Source organism: Paralichthys olivaceus, chromosome 18 (genome assembly GCF_024713975.1).
Source record: "Paralichthys olivaceus isolate ysfri-2021 chromosome 18, ASM2471397v2, whole genome shotgun sequence".
In the NCBI taxonomy this organism is placed as follows: domain Eukaryota; kingdom Metazoa; phylum Chordata; class Actinopteri; order Pleuronectiformes; family Paralichthyidae; genus Paralichthys; species Paralichthys olivaceus.
The window spans coordinates 1,345,334-1,366,912 of NC_091110.1; the positions used below are offsets into that span (position 1 = coordinate 1,345,334).

Sequence of the window (21,579 nt, forward strand, 5' to 3'; positions counted from 1 at the left end):
AGCCACCTCTGGTGGACTTTTAGTCCTAAAACACCAAGACCAACGCAGTTAGCCACTTGTGTGTTCGGGACATGCGGTTTAATTTTCTATATAGGGTTTGACGGACTCATTGGATGGGAGAGTAACAGCTTTCTGAGTCATTGGTCATCCTTCCCACTGGGCCCTCTACGTGTGAGTGGCCCCACCCTCGACAGGTACGGAGGAGAAAGGGTCTTCTCCTGGTTTGGAGGTCTGTTCACTATTGTGTTCCATAGTTACTGTTCTTGTTAATATTTTGTTTTTGATTTAGTTCTTGGAGGGTACTAGCTCATGTAACATTTGGACTGTGTATGATTGAGCCACATAACTTTAATTCAATTCAATTTATTTGTATAGGGCCAAATCATAACATACATTATCTCAAGGCACTTTACATTGAAAGTAAAGATCTTATTTTTTTTTATAGAGAAACCCAACAGTTCCCACAATGAGCAAGCATCAAACACGCAATTCAAATGAATGACAAATGTCAGAGGGAAGAAAAATAATAATTCTTTCAATCAAATTTTATTTTTATAGCCCATATATATATCACAATTTCTCTCATAGTCCTTAACCTTCACGAAGAGTAAGAAAAAACTTTTATTAACAGGGGAAAAAACATAACACCCAGGAAAGAGCCACATGTGAGAGGTCCCTCTGCCGGGATGGACAGAAGTGCAATAGATGTGAGTGCCGTGTGAAACCACATGTATCAACAAAATAACTGTTCTTACAACGTTGATTAGAAGAAACAGTTTATTAACATAATGGTATTTGTTCAGCTGGTTGCAATATGAGCTTCACCACTAGAGGCTATACACACTTAAACTTTACAAGGGTTTAAATATTGATGAAATTAATATTCATGAAAATGAATTAATATTTTGTATTTTTAACAGGACTTACATAGGTTATAAATTATTAATTAATTATTAATATATAAACATGTTTGGTATTTTATAGGAGTTTTAGGGAGTGGAAAGTTTTGAGCATGAAATTGCTGAGAAGGCAGTTTCTTTTAAAGGTCCAGTGCATAAGATTTAGGTGAAAGGGATCTATTGGAAAAAAAAATATGTAGAATAATCCTCATGATGTTTTCACTAGTTCGTTTCATCTAAATTGTATGAATTGTGGTTTTCTTTAACCCAGAAAAGGCCCTTTATATTTAAATACTTTACATTTACATCGAGGGGGTCCTCTCTATGGAGGCTGTCATCTTTTTTACAGTAGTCTAGACCAGGATTATTATAGTTAGCGAAAAACTAAGACCAAAACTAAAACTAGCAATGAAAAAATAATTTAGTTAACTGAAATAAAAATAAAAACTACAATTACAAAATAACCTAAAACTAAATAAAAACTACAATGAACAATGCAAAACTAACTAAAACTAAACTGAATTGCAGATAAATTCAGCTTCGTTTTTGTTTCTTTTCTCCCTCGATTACTGCCTGTCCTGCAGGTGATGGTTAAAGAATATAATTGATAAACCATATTTGGTGTCACACATTGTTTTATCCTTTTTCAGCTTCTACAAGTCAAGGCTTTCTCTTAATACCTGGAAAAACTAAAACTAAGACTAAAACTAGTCTATTCCTCAAAATAAAAACTACACTAAAACTACAATATCACTCGTTGAACCAACTAAAACTAAACTGAAATAAAAAAGCAAACTGAAAAACTGGTCTAGACTGGACAATCTAAACACCTTTTGAGTTTTAATGACAACTGAAGTTCACCACAGGTTCTCTTACATGTTTTGATGGGGAGGTTGAGGTGAGGGGTATTCAGCTGCAACATCCAATTTCACCACTAGATATCACAAAATTCTAAACTCTGAACCTTTAAATGTGACACACACAAAAAATAACAATGATTATCTCACATAAAGAATGGGGTCTACCATTTTTTAAACTGGCATTTAAAGGGTTAAAATACTGAAAATTAATTAAAAAAAATTATTAAGCGAAAACAATTAGTATTCATTTAGATCTAGTCTTAAAAGCTGTTTTAGGGAATTGACATATTATTCCACAAATGTGCAAAATTTAGTTTTATTATTTACACAGCCCTATGGGTTAAGTCTTGATTTTATTCATACAATTTCATCATTATACACATTGCACAATATCCAAATATTGTGCCACTTACTGTAGATGACACAAGTTCATGGGTGCAAAACTGGGTGTCAGGAACAGCTGGTGTTTAGGAAGAGGTGGGGGATGGAGGGATTTCAGGGAGTAACAGGTCTCTAACCGGCCAAGTGATGGATGTCTAACAACTAAGCTCCACACTACAAAGGACCCACCAGAGCAGCTGAAGACACTAATGAGCCTATAAATAAAACCTGGCCTGGATCCACTGGACTGCACACTATGAATACAACACAATGCCACCAGCTAATAGGTAGACAAGGACATCCAGTGGATTGAGGATTCCAATGATGAATCCAATACTCTCAGTTAAATTAGTATGTTTAAATATACTCACAATTTGTCATTCAAATCTTGCATGTTTTCTGACATTTGTCTGAACTGCTGTGTGCCGAATCTTGAATACTGAGAAAGTCAAGATCTAAAGTACTGTGTCTCTAATTATTTCTCATTTTATCCATTCTCAAAATATACAATTGGTGTCTATGCATCCATTCATTTTCTGTGTCATTCTGTTTAAGGTCATGGGAGGGCTGGGGCAAGAGGAGTGTGAGGAGTAAGACACTTGAACAGGGTTAACACATATAGACAATCACAATTCACAGTTGATTACTCAAGAACTAACAGGGAAACTGGGTTTTATTAAAGTTAAATATTAAGTAAGTTTTTATCCTTTTTATCATAATTTTATATGTGAGAACAGGAATAGTTTTGGAACTGTTATATTTAATTTGATCCTGACCTATAGTGTTTTATTATAGTTTATTATACATGCTCCAATTCACAAAGAGAGATTTGTGATTTTATTTTTTTTCTTTGAAGATGAATCTATGTAGTTGGGTTGTGCTTCTTCAGTAAATGGATGTTTTAATGTAGTTGCTTTTGCCACAAGGACAGAAGGAATTCTGCGCACGGGCATTAAATTGTTAACTGTGTCACTGCTGTTACATTGACACTTAAATAATTGTCACTGATCTAATAAGCCTTAAGTATAATATAATAAGAAATACATTTAAGATTTCAAGTTAGCTTGGTTTTCAGTGTTTCAGTCAAAAATGTAGATGTTTTCCTTTAATCTATTTACTTTGGACTATGTTTCTTTTAATACTGTCTTGTGCAATTTGTCCCTTTCCTCCTTCACTTACAATATCTAATTTCCAATATTTTGGATATATATTTCAATATAAAAGGGCTTGGAGAATGAGCATTAGCATTAGCAGGTGTTAGTCCACCTCATGTTTTGTTGTTGACTCTCTGCTCTCATGGCTGATTACACTTGCTTAGTCAAGAGCAGGGAGGGCTGTCTGTTTGAGCCCAAGCATGGGCAGTACCTAGCATGCCAGCCTCTAACCACAGGGCAACATTAATATATAATTTTGTAGTCTTTCTTATACAGGATCACAGGTTTTACCATGGAGCTGAATCTGGATCTAAAGACAGTGCTGTTGACAATGATGATGTTCAAATGGGGTAAGTATAATTAACAGTTCTGTTATTTATGTTTGTGTTTAAGAGTAGTTTGAAGTTTCAATTTGGATGATCATCTCAACTGAATGAAGCACTGAAAGAAGTGTCAGATTCTAATTCCTCATAGCAAACTCTGCAATTGCTTGTTGATTCAAGTAACAATATAATCCTCATGCACAAGAGTTCTGTACCTCACATATCCTTACAGCATGCTTATAGGTAAAACTAAACAATATGTTTTTTTAATTTAAAGGATTAGGAAAAGGAGCTTTTCCAATCTGTTACTTCTAATCTTAAACAGTTAACAGAAGCATGTCTCAGGAACGTCATCAGTGCTCTCAGAGATACTGATACTCTGGTACTCGTTTTTGAATGTGCTTCATATATTTTTTCTCTCTCTATATTAAGAAAATAGATGAAGGGGGGAAATTTCCCTTTCAACAGTGATGTGGAGATTGCTGCATTTTGACACTAATGAATCATATATACACACATATATTTAAGTGTCGCACTATCTAACCAGGTACATTTTATTTTAGAATATAGGACATAATGGTGAATATCCCTTGTATATTTGAAGGTCATCTGCAAAATCTAAGTTACCATCTGCCAGTAGATGTGAGCATGTGTGTGTTAGTGGCCAGCAGTCGACGTTAGGGACATAAAGTCAGTTGTGTACCTTAGTGTCAAGTGTTTTGGCCTTGTAATCAATGATACAGGCCAAACTTGAGGGTACACTTAGGTGAATGGCAAATCTGAGTGACTACTGGCTTGTATGGCAGTACTATGAAAGCCATGTGGCCTCCTTAGCAGATCAGACATCATTACCTCTATGCACAAGATGGAGAATATATCCCTTGTATTTTCTACCTCGCTAATTAATTCCTACCACCAGTTGATGTTAGTGGATAGTTGTGACCATCAGTGGATGTGAGGGACATATCTCCAGTTGTGTTCCTTAACGTCATCAGGTATTTCTGCCTTTTAATCAAAACTCATTCTCTTCTAAGGCAGGCCCACTACAGGTTGATCAGGCCTGGTTGCATGTCCCTAGCATCTTGGGGCCCAGTTGGGATCTTTCCTCCTGATCCAGAGCTATTGGCTGCAGCGTTCTGCATTGTGTGAGGTTTATTTTATGGTCTGATGCAGGGCTTGTCTGTGGATCCCCAGATCTTTTAGCAACCCATTTGGCTGCAAGGTAGCCCCTGCAGCCAACCTCCACAGGGCAAACTATTGCTTTCCAGCCATAATGCTCTGCTCTTAAATGCAATGTCTGGACTGTAGCCTTTTCCTCTCATTCGCTTTATCAACAGCATCTTCCCAGGGTACTGTCAGCTCTATGAAGCAGACGACGCACAGGGTATTGGACCGGAGTATCAGGTCTAAGCAGGATGCTGATCCTGCTTGCTTCAAATCCCTACAGGTTAACTTTATTTATACTGAGTGAGTGTTGATAAACATTGGCAAAATGTCAAATGCTAAATACTGTAGGTAGCTGTGCTTGCTAGCTATTTATCTTGTAAAATAAAACAACTACCAGCAATGATACCTATTTAACACAACACAATTACAAACACTACAACAATTTTTTAATAAAAACAACATTTAATAGGAAGAAAAATACTAAATAAGAATACTAATAGACATCAACTGTCACATACGATTAGTCATATGCATATGCATGCAGAAAGAACAAGGAACAGTGTCTTTCATACTATATATATCATCCAACTCGCGCAGGGTATCACCACTGAATCATTCTCAGAAAACTAAAGGTGTACATTTTTCAAAACCTCTAACAACTACTGATGACGTGTCGGGTTTTCGCAATGACTACTGATGATGTAACAGCTTCTGGAAGGGCCAATTCGTAAGGGAAGATTTCAACCACTACCCCTTATGACTCCGTTTCAAGGGGCAAGATAACCCTCAAAAACAAGGGGTAGGGGTAGGGCCAAGAGGTGAAATGAGATTGGGCCTTAGTCTGGAGCGCTATCATCATTCGATTTTTGCTTAGACATTCTTCACTTTTTAAACATTCTGTGATTTCTGTGAGTGCAGACAGCATTACAGTCTCATGCCGTTATTGGCTTTGGTGGGGCATTTATCTATGCTAATTAGGAATACCTGACACATGCTTTCAACTTAGAAAGACAATGGCATTCATCAATTTAAGAACACAAGTGTGAACAATTCTGTAGTTAGAGAATAACATTTTGAGGTTAAGGTAATCCCGGTGGACCAAAAGGCATAACTTAATACTCAAAATGCCCTACTGGGGTGTTAAATGTTCCATTTTCCCCCTCATAGCTGTATCTATTCTTAATGGTTATGGAATTGAGGCCACAGAAATTGATGCAGTGGTGAAATGGCTTATCATTTTTTGTCAACAAAAAATAACCCTGCATCTAATGGTGAGGAAGAGGAACGGATGATACCTTCAGATAGACATCATTGATGTCTTGTTCCATGGATTCACATTCAGGGTGAGACAGGTTATTTCAATGGCTAGAAGGTAGTGGAACGCCAGGAAGTTAATCAACAGGTTACTAAAGACCTCACCTAGATCCTAATAGAGGTCAGGTGTTCCTGAGACTGGTGTATTCAGACTTGCTAGAGTTTCAGGGTGCACAGACTGTAAGCAAGTAGAGGGACAATCACTTTGCCAGTTTGCCATTCAATCACTGGCTTATGGGTCTGGAGCTAGGGGAGACCAAGGATGAGTGGTGCATTAGATGAGGGCATGATATGAAACTTAATCTATTCATGGTGGTTTCCTGCAAGTAGCAGATCTAAGGATTCCATTTGGTGGGTGATAGTGGCTAGTAAGTTACATTTAATGTGTTGGATTTCATGGGTGTAGTAAGGGGAGTTGTCTTAATGTTGGATTAGATGACATTAGATGACCACAGTAGAGTCCCTCAAGGATCCTGTTGGACCATTTGCTGGGGTCAATCGACTCCGACCCAGCAGGGGTCTCTCCATTGCTGGAACTGATGGGGCAGAGGGAGATGCTAAGCTGGTGTGATTCAGAAATAGCAATGGAAATTTTGATGAGGGAGATTCTGAACTGATTGTTTAATTTAATGGCTAGGGAGATCAGTTCATTGAGCGACTTCATATCATTTCGGATCTGCTTCATTCACTACCTTTAAAGAGTTGTCATTCAATACAAACTCTTCTCCAAGTTGGTAGAATTCAATGGAATACCATTCGATGCTTAAGGATCCTTGTGTGAGCCATAATAATCAACTGTCACTAGCACTAACCATGTGATCATTTCTTCATCTCAGAAATGAGACAAACCAGAATTAGCTGAACTATTTCAAATGGCCTCTCCCTAAGTCTTTGCCCTCCTCATGAGTAAGCCAATTATGCAGGCTATTATAGAACTGTTGAATGAGTAAATTCATGATTAAATGTCTAGAGAACTACGCTCTCCTAATTTACAGTCGTAATTTTCCAGTACTGGAATGTACAGTCCTAGGGATGAGGGAGTGAGAGAGTGATGGCAGGTGGTGAAGAACTGAAAGAAGGTGCAGGTGTGGCAGTGGATCTAAGCTGAGTTTTGATCTCCATCATGCTGAGGGCGAGCCCACGTAATGCCTCGTAGACTTCTCAGAAAGCCTGTTCGTGTTAGCCCAGCATAGGGCTCTGACAACTTGCAGGACAATCAAACGGTCCGTTTAGACCTCAACAGTCAGGACACTATGCTGGGTTTTGATGAGGGTGAAGTTACATAGGTTGGTATGTGGAAGTCTTTAGTGTGGTTATTGTGCTTGGCTTGGTATGCAGCATAGTGTGGATGAGCGCAGCAGAGTTGTAGGAGTTTAAACTAGTAGAGCTTCCACAGAGTGATTGGCAGGAGACAGGCAGGAAACAGGATAAAGATGGTTTGTTTTTATATAGTGTTTTTCTAGTCTTTATTGCCACTCAAAGTACTTTACAGTACAGTTTGCCATTCACCCAATCACACACACTTTCACATTCAGTGCATCTATTAGCAGCTGTTCTATGAGGGGTCAATTCGGGGTGCCCAAGGACACTTTGGCATGCAGATGGGAAGACTGGGAATTGAACTGCCCATATGGGCAGCAGACTTGACGTGCGTGCCGATGGACAAACAAGTTAGGCAGGTGACAGGTGACAGGCAGACAGGATGAACCAGCAGGTAGGATTCAGGTGGACAGGTTGGCAAACAAACTGTCTGGCTGATTAGCATCTAAGACAGGCAGAGACAAAGAGTGTTAGAACTCATGGGAGCAGGGGCGCCGTATAGGGGAGAAAAGTTAGGACAATTCCAAGGCCCCCTGACTGACAGGGGCCCCAAAAAATAGGTCGGAATTAATATAAAGTGATTAAACCTTCATCATTGAGTATATAATTATTTGTTTTCAAATATAATAATAAAATGAATGATCTCTTTGTTTTTACTTGTTTTTGGCAGTAAAAGTTAAATGTCCTCATTGACCAAAAAGTAAACATCCATATTGACCGACCACCCCCCTGTATCGGCATGGAATGGTCTGGTCCTGCCTTAGCGCACTTACCGTTGATGGTGTTAAGTAGCAGTCAGTAGACGCGCCAGAACTACAGTGATTGCCATGCTGTCTAGTAAAATAAAATCTGGTTTTCAAAAAAGGAAAGAGAGAAAAGAGAGAGAGGAAAGACAAAAAAAAGGGTGTCAATCTGTAACCCAGTTTTTCTCTAAGCGAGGTGGGTAGCCTATAGTCTGTGAGTGGTATTAACCTGTTGGCGTAATGCCCATAGTAAAATAAGATAGCTAGCTACAGCCTAGTGTTCCCACCCGGTGAGGGGAGTTACCTGACTGCTGTTCTCGCAGTTCATTTTCATGCTGTTTCTTCCTCTTTTTTTCATTCCCCGAGGGATAACTTTGCTTCATCTTGCTGGGCTGATGCACTTTTTTTTTCACAGGGCCTCTATTAGTTTGCGGGGCCCTACGCAATGTGCATAGTTTGCGTATTGGGTGACTGGGGATAGACATTGGAGACTGCAGAGGGCAAGGATATGACAATGGGGCAAACACCTTAAATCTTGTAGGTGTGTGTGCTGCACAGACAAGCCCAGAAGTAGCAACATTTTTGGGCTGCATCAATCACCTTTACTCACTATTTAGTGCCAGCCTAAAATGCTGGGCCATCTACAAAGAGAAAACTGGTTGCTCTTTGCATCGCCTCTCAGATACCCGCTGGAGTTCAAGAATCATGGCTGTTAAAACTGTAGCACAACACCTTCCCTCTGTCATCGAGGCCCTTGACAGTATATTCACGACATGTAGTCTTACCAGCAAGGCCAGATCAGAGGCTAGTGGTCTGAAAAACTACTTCATGTCATTCAATGCTATAGTCCTACTCACTGTCTGGCTCAAAGTACTGCAGTGCATTGATGACAGGAATGCAGTTATCCAGTCTGGAAAAATCTCTCATTACACAGAGGTAGCCAGTATCAGTGCCTTACCAAAAGAGATGTTGGCTCTTAGAGATGGATGGGAGTCACTCCTGTCTGAGGCAACACTGATTGCAACACGAATAGATGTTGCACCTCAGTTTAGCAAGGAACACAGTCAGCAAAAAAAAAAAGAGATTCCATGATGAGACCTCTCAAGAGGAGACAGTACAGGACAGTGCAGAAACAGTGTTTCGGAACACAATGTTTTTTACTGCTATGGACAGCATCATAAGTGATCTGGACACCAGGTTCCACACCACTGCAGAAATAGTTGAGGAATTCTCTGCTGTTTTAAAAGTTTTGCAGATTAGTGAGGATAAAGTCCCTTCTTTGTGCCAACCACTTATCATAAAGTATTCCAGAGATCTTACGTCCAAGTTTGAAAATGAAATAAGACACCTGAACACTATATGCTGCTACTTTCCCTCCTAACTTGTCCCATCTTGGTCTGCTGAATGCAATTAACAAGATGCAACTACAAAGCATTTTTAGAGAAATCTGCATTGTTTTATGTATATTTTGTACTGTGACTGTTGCTGGTGGGGAGAGAGCTTTCAGTTAGCTAAAACTGATAAAAAACTATTTGAGGTCCACTATGTAAATTACTTTGCTAGCAAGAAGGCTCAGCGCTGGGCTCTTGGTGACGGACCCGCATCCAGTGGAATTCCGGGGTCAGGCTGAGCAAGGGCCAGTGATAGCTGTCAAATGGCATGGCTATGCAGATTAGATATTACTACAAACATAATGCCAACAGCTTAAAAAAACAAACTGAGAACAAGATGTATGCCTGGACTGCCAAAAACTTGTTGAACTGTTTTTTGAGAGAAAAGTTTGGTGTGGAAATTCCAGTTTACATGTCAACTTTATTTTCTTGTTGGCATATATGTGCAGTTAAGTTAAAAAATCTGCTGTTTTCATTATTTCGAGATGATGATGTTAATTTATTTTTGATTGAAAAGTTAATGTTTATTTAAGTTTGTTTGTTTTTCTTTTTAATCTCTCATTAATGTTAAGAGAATTTTCCATTTTGAAATTTTACAATAAAAAATACATTGAGACTATAAAAGATAGCCCTTTAGCAAATTATTTATGGTGGCTTTTAATCTTGGATCAAATAGTGAATTGCATACTGTATGCAGACTGTTGCATGTACAACTCACTAGCAGTAAATATTGTGCTAGTACTAGTATTGAACTACAAAAAGCAAGACAGTTGCAAGCCTTTAAAGTTAGAGTTACAGTATGTAAAACTTTTGATGGGTCAGTTAGGTCCTAGAGATGTGGTGACAACAGCTCCTAGAGAGGTGGTGACAACAGCTGTGCAGGGGGGGCCCAATTAGATTTTTTTGTCATGGGGCCCAAAATTCCTGGCGGTGCCCCTGCATGGGAAGCTAAAAATAAACCACAGAACGTGAGCCAATACTGTATGATACTTCCATGTTATCTGGCAATGAGTGGAGTGAAGACTAGGGTTTTTATACTTATGCAGATGATTAGTGTTTATCACTTTTCAGGAACCTAAGGGATGCCACGCGTATGTCCAAACTTGCCAAACCAATCACACACTCACTCACACATACCAATCAGTGCACATTCATTCTCATTCTCTCTAATTCAAATACATAGACGAGTAAGGGCCATCCACCATGCAGACCATGACAAAAAGAGACTTTTAAATTGTGGCTCCTAAACCTTTGAACAAGACTTAAGATCTGTGGATACTATGGACACTGTTACTGGTCTCTCTCCTCTCTCCCCTCTTTGCCACCCACCTCTCCTCTCTTCCCTAATTTTCTATGCTCACCCCAACTGGTCAAGGCCGATGACCACCCAGACTGAGTCTTGCTCTGCTAGAGGTTTCTTCCAGTGAAAGAGGGAGTTTTTTGTAGACCAACTTGTTTAGGCTTTGCTTTGCATAATTGTATCCCCTTGGTGAGGCACTTTGTGATATCACTGCTCTTGGAAAGAGAGAGAACACTTGAGCACCATCAGGTATCAGATCTGACTAGTAACTAAAAGCCTAGTTTATGCTTCTGCGTCACGTCAACGCCGTTCCTACGCCGTCCACGTGACGCCATCATTGAGCATTCAAAGTTCTGTGTCAAGGGAACACGTTGCTCTGCAATTAACCGCCATGCCACTAGGGGGGTGTGGCTGTGTGTTTGTGTGGTTTCAGGGGTTATAGCCAAATCCTTGCTTTTTCTTCCATAAAGTAAACAACAGTAAAAAATGGCGGCCGAGGTGGAGCAGCTGTATTTGGAGAATGTTGAAGCGCAGGCGACAGAGAAGACGTTTGTGGAGGTGGTCTTCTGTACGACAAGGAAGAAAGACCGGAAAAAGCAACTGCCGGAACTTACGTTCTGAGTGGACCAATCACAGCGCTTGCGGTCCGCGATAACGCGACACGTAGTTAGGATTTTTTGGAGGCGCGCGTCAGGCTACGGCGTAGGGGTCCGCGTCGAGGTGACGCAGAAGCATAAACTAGGCTTAAGGGATGGTTTAGGACTCACCTGATCCAGAACTAACTAGGCTTTATCAAAAAGGAACGTTTAAGTTTTAAATGCATAGATGGTGTCTGCCTCCTGAACCAAGAGTGTGAGCTGGTTCCACAGGAGAGGAGCCTGTTAGCTGAATGCTCTACCTCCTGTTCTACTCTTACAGACTCTTGGAACCACAAGAGAGCCCGTATTTTGTGAACAAAGTGATCTATTTGGATAATACAGTGTTATGAACTCTTTGATATATAAAGGGGCTTGATTGTTAAGGGCTTTATATGTGAAGAGCAGGATCTTGAGGCTTTTTACAGTCTTCCTGGGGCATCCTGATAATAAAGAATTACAGTAATCTAGTCTAGAGGTAACAAATGCGTGGATGTAATTTTCTTAATATTGTGCAGGTGGAAGAAAGCTGTCCTAGAGACTTGTTTTATGTGTTGGTCAAATGAGATGTCCTGGTCAAACAGAACTCCATGGTTCCTCACAGTGGAGCTGGAGGCCAAACTGACACCATCAAAGGTAACTATCTGTTCGGACAGTGATTCTCTGAGATGTTTAGGGCCAATTACAATGACCTTAGTTTTGGCTCATCCAGGCCGTGATGTTCTTGAAACATTCCTGAAGTTGAACTAAGTGATTGGATTCATCACGCTTCATAGAAATGTACAGCTGGGTGACATCTGTATGGCATAATGTGTGAGAGGTATCTAAATCCTGGGAATCCAGAGGGTAAGTCTGTGAAATATGAAGTCAAATTGACAGAAGAAGTAGATGACAGAGTAGACACATGCAAAATTGAAGCTTGAATCTATCTGTAATCTGTACAGGTACCTGGGCACCAGGAGATTAGAGGAGCAAGGGGATTGGCCTAAATAGGCCAGAGGGATTACAACATGGAAAGACTCTTGAGGTCATCCTACATTCAGCCCAACTAAAATAGGGGGAACGTAGGATGAAGAGTAGACGTAGAGGGTAGAAGAAGAGGAGGTGTGAGAATTATTTTTCAGTTTCAGATTGTTTTTTTTTTTGGGGTTCAGACTTTTGTCCCTTATCTGGCATGGGGTGGTGTGGCATACATTGAGAGAGCCTGGGATCATGAATGACAGCATAACAAAGAAGGCTGTGTTGCCCTAAGGAAAAGTTGGTATTGCGAACACTTTCTATACACCATAAAACAGGGTTGGAGAACGTACAGCCTCTGTGCCATATGAGGCCCACAACACTTTTCTGATCCAGCCCATGAGGCAATTCAGAAGTACAAACAAATCTGTGTAGAGCAACTACAAAGATTCCGTGGGTGCAAAGGGGCACCTTTCATTTGTGTGGTGTGTCTGCATGTATTTTATCGAATAGTGTCCCTGGAGACTGAGTTTACACTCACACAGGCTCCGTCCCCACTCACTCGCAAAAGGAAAAACAGACAGTGGAGAGGAGAGAGAACAATTCAGTAACATGAACATGCATCTGCTGGGTCATCTACCCTCTAAGAATTTGAAAGTCAGTTCATTTTTTCAGAAGATATCAGTTGAGAAATGGTTGATAAATGAGGCCAATCCTACTTTGGCCGTACCTATATCATAATTTCCATGCACAGATCTTCTCCAAAGTCGTATTATTATTTTATTTTATTTTAGGTTAATTATGTTGATAGACATGATTCAAATTAAATGTGAACCAGGAGTTGAGAAACAAAACATTCAGTAAAAATGTTTAGTAAAATATAATAATCAGATGTTTATAGTGGATATACATCACTATAATCTGGCATATGAACTTCCAAATATAATGTACAAATGCAAACTCTGAACCTGAGGTGTTGAGTGTAGTGTTGATACCAAGTAGCGGCCTTAGAAGATATTTCAGACTGATTGCACATGAATGCAAACACAGATATATATTTTAAAATCAATTAAATCAAATAGCGCATTTGACAGTACTTATGTTTGTTATCAAGCAAGCAAAGGATCACCTCATCACTTAATTAACATGTTTATCTGTGTCCCTTTCTTAGATCAAGAGGACTTGAACCTAATCTTAAAATCCCAGGCAGCCACCTGGTTCTCTTATAGTGTACAGGTGCCTAACACTCTTCCTGCAGCCCACCATAATCTGTTGGGTTCAAACAAAGTCAGTGTCTACAGTTCAGACTCAGGCGAGGATGCACCTCATGCACAATTGGGAATGACATCAACCGTCTGCACCAAAAAGGCAATGCTGGCCCATGGTTGTAGGGCTGGCATTAACTGGCAGGTCTGAGACCTTTTTAAATGTATGACCATTTTAAACTTTGAGGGCTATACTAATTTAAAAAAAAATCCTATATCACACTAACCTCTCAAATGGGATAGTTGAAAGTTAGTCAAAACAACTTGCTCAAAAAATCCTCACCTTTGGTAGAACCATACATAAAAATATCTTGTTGGTCTGTATTTGTTACATCTGTTGTTTTCGTCACAAGCAAGAGAGAAAAACTTGACGTTTCCTGCAGTATAACATGTAGCAAATCATTAATCTGTTCTGAGACATATCTTCAGACTGACTCTGACTCACCATAAAACATGCCTGTGTAATTGTCTTTGTCTGACTCTGGTCTTGTGAAAGCAAAGAGTTTTTCCAAGGGGAATTGGGGTGGCTGTCGATTAGGGGTTTATAGCAGTCGTCCTCTAACCAGAAGGTTGGCAGTTCGATCCCAGTCTTCCCTAGTCTGCATGCCAAAGTGTCCTTGGGCAAGATACTGAACCCCAAATTGCCTCCTCTCGTATAGAAAGTGCTGCACATAGATGCACTGTATGAATGTGTGTGAATGGGTGTAAAGCATGTAAACTGTACTGTGCTTTGAGTGGTCATCAGGACTAGAAAAGAAAGTATATAAGATATAAAGTATATAAATACAGACCATTTACATATGTCCTTGTAACTTGTTCACACTGAAGATTAATCTTTTTGATAGCTGCATATTTGTCCAAGCCAACTAGACAGCAGCTGATCTTTAAGGTCAGGATCCAGAAGTGAGTAATTGAGTCTTCTTCATATCAATGAATATATGCAGGCCATATATATCCTGAAGGACAGATGCTCCCCTCACTGATGGATATTACAACAATAATAATATTGTGCCAAAGGTGTCTTCTCAGTATTGCATTTTCTCATGTTGGGATAATTTCTCATTATAATAACAATATTATCTTTTTTTCTCCCTTAGTTATGTCACAGCGGCCATTGGCCATTACATCAAATTTGTTCTTATGATAAATTAATGATGTGACAAAGGTAGAGAATGAAAGACATGAAATAAGATAATAATAAAACATTATAGCAATAAAACAAGGCTTAAAATAAAAAAAAAACATAAATCTAGCAAAAGGTATGAAAAGAAATATAAAGACAATGGTGTTAAAATAGAAGATAAAATCAATTTCATAGAAATAGGTCAGACGTAACTTGTCTGATGTGTGGTGAGAGTTTGTTCCAAACCTTTGATGCATCAAATCAAATCAAATTTTATTTGTATTGCCCAAATTCACAAAACACATTTTGCCTCAGAGGGCTTTACAATCTGTACAGGGAGTGACACCCTCTGTCCTTAGACCCTCGGTTCGAGTGAGGAAAAACTTGCCCACAAAAAACCCTTTTAACAGGGAAAAGAAGGTGGAAGAAAGAGGGAGAGCCACAGAGGAGGGATCCATCTCCCAGGACGGACAGACATGCAATGGATGTCACGTGTACAGAACAATGCAACAAAAACATATTGTACGATTACAATGAAAAACAATGATTACAGTAGCAGTGGTGGTAATATGTAACAATGCTACAATAATAAACAAGTTAATATTAATGTCATAGAATTATGACTAATAGTAATAACAACAGTGGATGTCAGGCAGGGCCATGGCAGTAGTGGGAACCACGATCAGGGAGCAGCCATGATCCATGAGAACCTGCTGAACGAGAGAGCACAGAAACTCTTGATGCATAACAACAGAAAGCTGCTTCCCCAAAAAGAGCCATTGTAAAGATGCTAAAATGTGATCTCTTTTCCTATTTTTCATTTAAACCATGAATGCTGAATTTTGTACAAGCTGGAGTTGGTCAAGTGATTTTTTCGAAAATTCTGAATATACATTACAGTAGTCCAGGTGAGAAAGTATTACCTTTTTAGTATCTTCCAGAGTGAGGTACGGTCTTACTCTTGCAATATTTCTTCAATGATAAAAGGCAATCTTTGAGACATTGTTTATGTATGGATTAAAATCTAGTTCTGAGTCAAGTGTACTCCTGAATCCTGTAACAGGATCTGGTAACACTTTAGTTTAGGGAACACAATGTTAGCCACTAATACATGAGTAATAAGTGTATGTGTTAATGATCAATAAGATCTGCATTAAGCATCTCTACATATGTATTAGGTATTTATTCAACAATTTCTTATTCTTACTGAATAGGTCATTTATTCTTGACAAATAATAAGCAGCTAGTTAGTCTTGAGGTTAAGTTGCTGATATATAGTATGGATCAAAGTAGACTCCTAATACATTGTCGCCAATATGTTGCTACTCTGTCTCAATTGGTAGTATATTAAGACAGTGTATAAGCAGTCTATAGCCTCTTTATTTTGACCCATACTAAATACTAATAACTTGCGATCATGGCCAACTTAGTGGCCTTCTAAGGATTTACCAAGAATAAACCAGTTGTTAAGCAAAAATAAGAATGTGTTCAATTAAGACCTAATACATATATGCAGACGCTTAATAAAAACCTTACTAAGCACTAATAGATATCCTTATTAGGTATGTATTAATGACTAATATTGTGTTCTCTAAACTTAAGTGTTACCCAGGATCTTTACTTTTGATTGGCTTTGATGTGCCAGACTTCCAGGTTTGCTAATAATCTTTTGTCTCTGATCATCATTACCTATTACAAGAATTTCTGTTTATTTTGCTCATATTATATTCATATTCATTTTACTACATATAGTCATATGTATTGTATTTGTATGTATGTAACTTAATTATTGAGATTATTATTATTATTAATAATAATAAATATCGTGGGACTTAATCAATAAATTGGCAATTTTTTCCCTTATTTATAAGAGTGGTGCCCCGAGGTAGCTTTGATGTCAATTAAAGTTATGATTCCATATTAATATTATTTTAATATTAATATTCAATATTTTCCGGATAGCCACATTTATTGAATGCCCAAAGGCACACAATTTAACAATATATAAACGCTAACCAGAACAATTGTCATCCCCCACCCTGATGATGTCTCCCACAGCATCCCCATATATCTTCCTCTACTTGTGTCACCCATTCTGCACATCAATGAATGGCTAGAACTGCTGTCACTCTCTATGTTACATGTAGGTGTTACATCCTATTGGATAGTTTAGTCTAAATATGCATTCCTAAATCACATTGTGTCCTTATGTCTTGCCACTGGTGTAATACGCAAAAAGAGTTGAAGATGGTGCCTCTGTGTCTGGGGCATCTGAGTTAGATATGAAAGTCCCTAAGCGTAGACACTACAATGCACTGTTCATCTATACCCTGACCTTCTGCACTGCTGCTGAAAGAGAAGGGAGTATCTGAGGAATTAGTCAGGCACTCTTCTCTTAATGGTGTACAGATATAATGCATTATACACTATATATACCTAATACCTAATACAGTATATGGTGGCGTATACAGTGATGTGTGAGGATATACAAAAACTCCTTAACATTCATTATAAAGTTGGTATGTACTGGTTATTTATTTTTAAATATGTATGTGGGGCATCATAAACTGAGAGAGGAAGAGGGCCCAAAGAGACTGCTTGTGTATAGGGCCCAGAATCTTGTTCTATGCCCCTAGGAGTGATAGTATGGCTCTCGCAGTCAGTGCACATTGGGGTGTGCAGCTGCAGTGAAGCAGCCTATAAGACACCACTGTTCTTTTCCAGTAAAGCTATGACCTGACACTGTTCTATCTCTGTGAGTGCTGATAGGTCAACAGTAGCAATATTGTCCTGCACTGAAGTAGTTACAGCTTGGGAGAGGACTGTTGCTGACTCCTTTTTCCTCAAGACCTGTAGGTGGACTTACAAGGTGGGCATCGCTCAAGCATCCTAGAAAAGTATGAGGGTACAGTACATCATGGGTCCCTACATTGACAATCAGGATGTAAACAGTATCTGAGGAGGAAAGACTCGTGGCGGCGGGGTCTGTGTTTACATCTGTGATGCGTGGTGCCGAGACGCTGTGGTGGTATGCAAACACTGTTCACCACTGGCGGAGTTTATGATTGTAAGGTGCCATCCTTTCTATCTGCCCAGGGAGTTTTCTGTGATTTTGCTGGTCGCGGTTTACATCCCTCCCACCAACAACAACAGTGACAGGAATTCTGCACTTTGTGAACTGTACCAGGCCATCAGTGAACAACAGACAGCACACCCAGACGGTTTCACCATCCTCGTTGGAGATTTCAATCATGCTGATCTCAAGACTGTCCTCCCAAAACTCACCAGCATGTTGATTTCCCAACAAGGGGGGATAACATTTTGGACCTGGTCTACACTACGTACAAAGGAGCTTACAAAGCCACCCCGCTCCCCCACATCGGACTCTCTGATCACATCACTGTTATGCTAATCCAAGCATACAGACAGAGAGTGAAAGTCACCAAACCTGTTCAGAAGCAGGTAAGAGTGTGGCCAGAGGGGGCCTCCTCTGCTCTTCAAGACTGCTTTGACATAACAGACTGGGAAATGTTTAAGCAGGCAGCCACTTACAACAACCATACAGACATTGAGGAGTACACAGACACTGTGACCTCTTACATCACCAAGTGCATTGATGATGTGACCCACACAAAAAGCATCATCACTCTGGCTAACCAGAAGCAATGGCTGACAGGAGACATCCACAGGCTGCTGAGGGCCAGAGACAACGCTTTCAGAGCTGGGGATGAATCTGGCTTGAGAACAGCAAGAGCCAACCTGTCCCGCGGCATCAGCAAAGCAAAACAGGATTACACACAAAATATAACCTCCCACTTCAAAGACAGCAGAGAGGCACAGCAGAGAGGCAGGGCATTCAGGCCATCACGGACTACAAGCCCGCACCACAGAGCTGCGAGAGCAACACCTCTCTGCTCAACAATCTGAACAGCTTCTTTGCACGCTTTGAAGCACAAAACAACACACGCCCACAGAAGACCCCACCCCCTCCTCACGATCAGACTCTGTGCCTGTCTGCCGCCAGTGTAAAGAGGACACTCTCCGCTATCAACACCCGCAAGGCCACAGGTCCAGACAACATCCCTGGTCGTGTGCTGAAGAACTGTGCAGAGGAGCTCAAGGATGTCTTCACTGACGTCTTTAACACTTCTCTAAGGCAAGCTGTTGTTCCATCGTGTTTCAAGGCCGCCACCATCATACCTGTGCCGAAGAAATCTGCTCCATCCTGCTTCAATGACTACCGTCCTGTGGCACTGACACCCATCATCATGAAGTGCTTCGAACGGCTAGTCATGTCACACATCAGATCCATCCTCCCCCCCACCCTGGACCCCTTCCAGTTTGCATACTGAGCCAAAAGATCCACAGAGGATGCAATCTGCTCTGCCCTCCACCCAGCCCTCACCCACCTGAACAAAAATGACTCTTAAGTGAGAATGCTGTTCATAGACTTCAGTTCAGCATTCAACACCATAATCCCACAACACCTCATCTGCAAACTGGATAAACTGGGGCTCAGCACCTCCCTCTGCAACTGGCTGCTGGACTTCCTCACTCAGAGGCCACAAGCAGTACGTGTCGGCAACAACACCTCGAGCAGCATCACACTGAACACAGGGGCTCCCCAAGGCTGTGTGCTCAGCCCCCTGCTCTTCACCCTGCTGACACACGACTGCACAACATCCTACAGCACCAACCACATAGTGAAGTTTGCGGACGACACATCTCTGGTGGGTCTCATCAACAAGAGCGACGAGACTCACTACAGGAAGGAGGTCAACCTTCTGACCACTTTGTGCAGAAACAACAATCCTACTGAATGTCAGCAAGACCAGGAGATTGTTGTCAACTTCCAGAGAGGCCACACTCAACACATGCCAGTGACCATCGATGTTGCTGCTCTGGAGAGAGTGAGCAGCACCAAATTCCTGGGGGTGCACATCAGTGAGGACCTCTACTTCCTGCGCAAACTGAAGCGAGCGAGTGCACTACAACCCATCATGTGCACATTCTACCAGGGCACCATTGAGAGCATCCTTTCCAGCAACATCACTGTGTGGGGCGGGAGCTGCACTGACCACAACAAGAAAGCCCTGCAGCGCATAGTAAACACAGCTGGAAGGATCATTGGTGCACCACACCCCTCCCTACAAAACATATAAACCACCCGCCTCACGCGCAAAGCGAACACAATTGTGAGCGATGCAAGCCATCCCGCACACAACCTGTTCAGCCTCCTGCCCTCTGGGAGAAGGTATAGGAGCCTCCGAAGGTATAGGAGCCTCCGTTCCAGCACCACCAGACTCACCAAGTCTGGTGGTGCCTGGTGGTTTTATCCACCAGCCTCTTAGGATGTTAAACTCCTCCTCCCTACCTGTTACATTTGCACTAAGAACTGTCATTTTTATTCATTGTCTACTTTAGTTAGGATATGTCTGTCTTCATTTGTTGTGCCTGTGCACTTTACTGTTACTTTTGTTAGGAAATGTCTCAACTTGTCTTCACCGTGGGATACACCTTTGTATGTCCGGTATATGTGGAGAAATTGACAATAAAGCTGACTTTGATCTGGATCTACATATTCACCCTTACATTCCCTTGCGAAGTGGCCAGTACATTTTATATCTAAGGGTGAAAATCTCCAGTCAAATTCTTAGGTAGTCTTTCTCTTCCAATTCTGATTAGTAAGTAAACTTTACTTAATGATTTCCCTAATAAAAATTTCAATTTCTGTTGCTACCTAGTCACTCCATATTACTTAGTCTTTCCCTAATTGAATCATTAAAATCCAAACCAAACACTTATATTGCACAGAACAATGACCATCTTTAGACCTTCACAACCTTGGGATAATAACACTTAATAATTACATCAAATAGCACTAACACTAAAATGAATTCAAACAAAAAACAAGCTCAAACATAAAGTTAGACTGGGAATTATACTGTATATTTGGACTGAATACAAATTATTATATATAATTAATCACAAAAACATAACAGTCCTGTAAATCATGTATAATGTCTTAATTATCTAGGAATTAAAGCAACAGAAAATCACTTATTAGGCTAAAGATTCACTGTCTGATTACTAGAAATCACACTTGAGGGATTTGTCTCCAGATACAAACATACATTGATGGGGGTGAAGTCGTGCTATCTCCATCATCTTCTCAGAAAGATTAATTTAATTTACCTTCACCTTTACCTATGAAACATTCAATCAGTGTCAGGCTTTAGATCGGGTATCTCATCAGCCACACTTACATACTTGGAGGTCTGTAATCAGCGTTATTAAAAAATGGGATTAAACATCAAACTCAACATATTTTAACGGATCAAGTCAAGTCTCCTTTGTTCATCTCATCCCACTAAACCATGTTGGTGTGATTATCATCAGTCATTCTGCTTAGCAGTTCATTTAGCTCTTTTTATTCTATTTGTGTGCTCTTTGAAAAGTGTTTCTTGTGTGTGGACCATTTTAGTTACCAGAACAAGTTCCTCCTCTTGAGACCACTCATTAGGAGGATGAAGAACAACTCCCTGTCTCCCTCCATGTCACCTCTTTATGGGCATCTGGGGGAAGGGCTGGCATGTATCTTGAAGCATGGATCCATTCTGCTTTACCTTGGACCTTAAGGGCTGTTCTGGTTTTTACAGCACCTGGAACAGGCCTTTCCACCTATATGAGATGGAGAAACGAGAAACTTTTCCAGATTTGAGTAGTACTTAATCTCCTACATGACAG

At 40.3% G+C, this 21,579-nt stretch overlaps 1 protein-coding gene across 1 annotated transcript in view; it reads left to right on the forward strand.

Moving 5' to 3' along the window:
- The first annotated feature begins 3,460 nt into the window (after positions 1-3,460).
- Positions 3,461-21,579, forward strand: part of crb2a (crumbs cell polarity complex component 2a) — a 79,243-nt gene continuing 61,124 nt past the window's right edge. Inside the window, exon 1 of the mRNA XM_069514416.1 lies at positions 3,461-3,644. Coding sequence (XP_069370517.1) covers positions 3,587-3,644 — 58 coding nt within the window. The 5' untranslated portion in view covers positions 3,461-3,586. The remainder of the gene's footprint in view (positions 3,645-21,579) is intronic.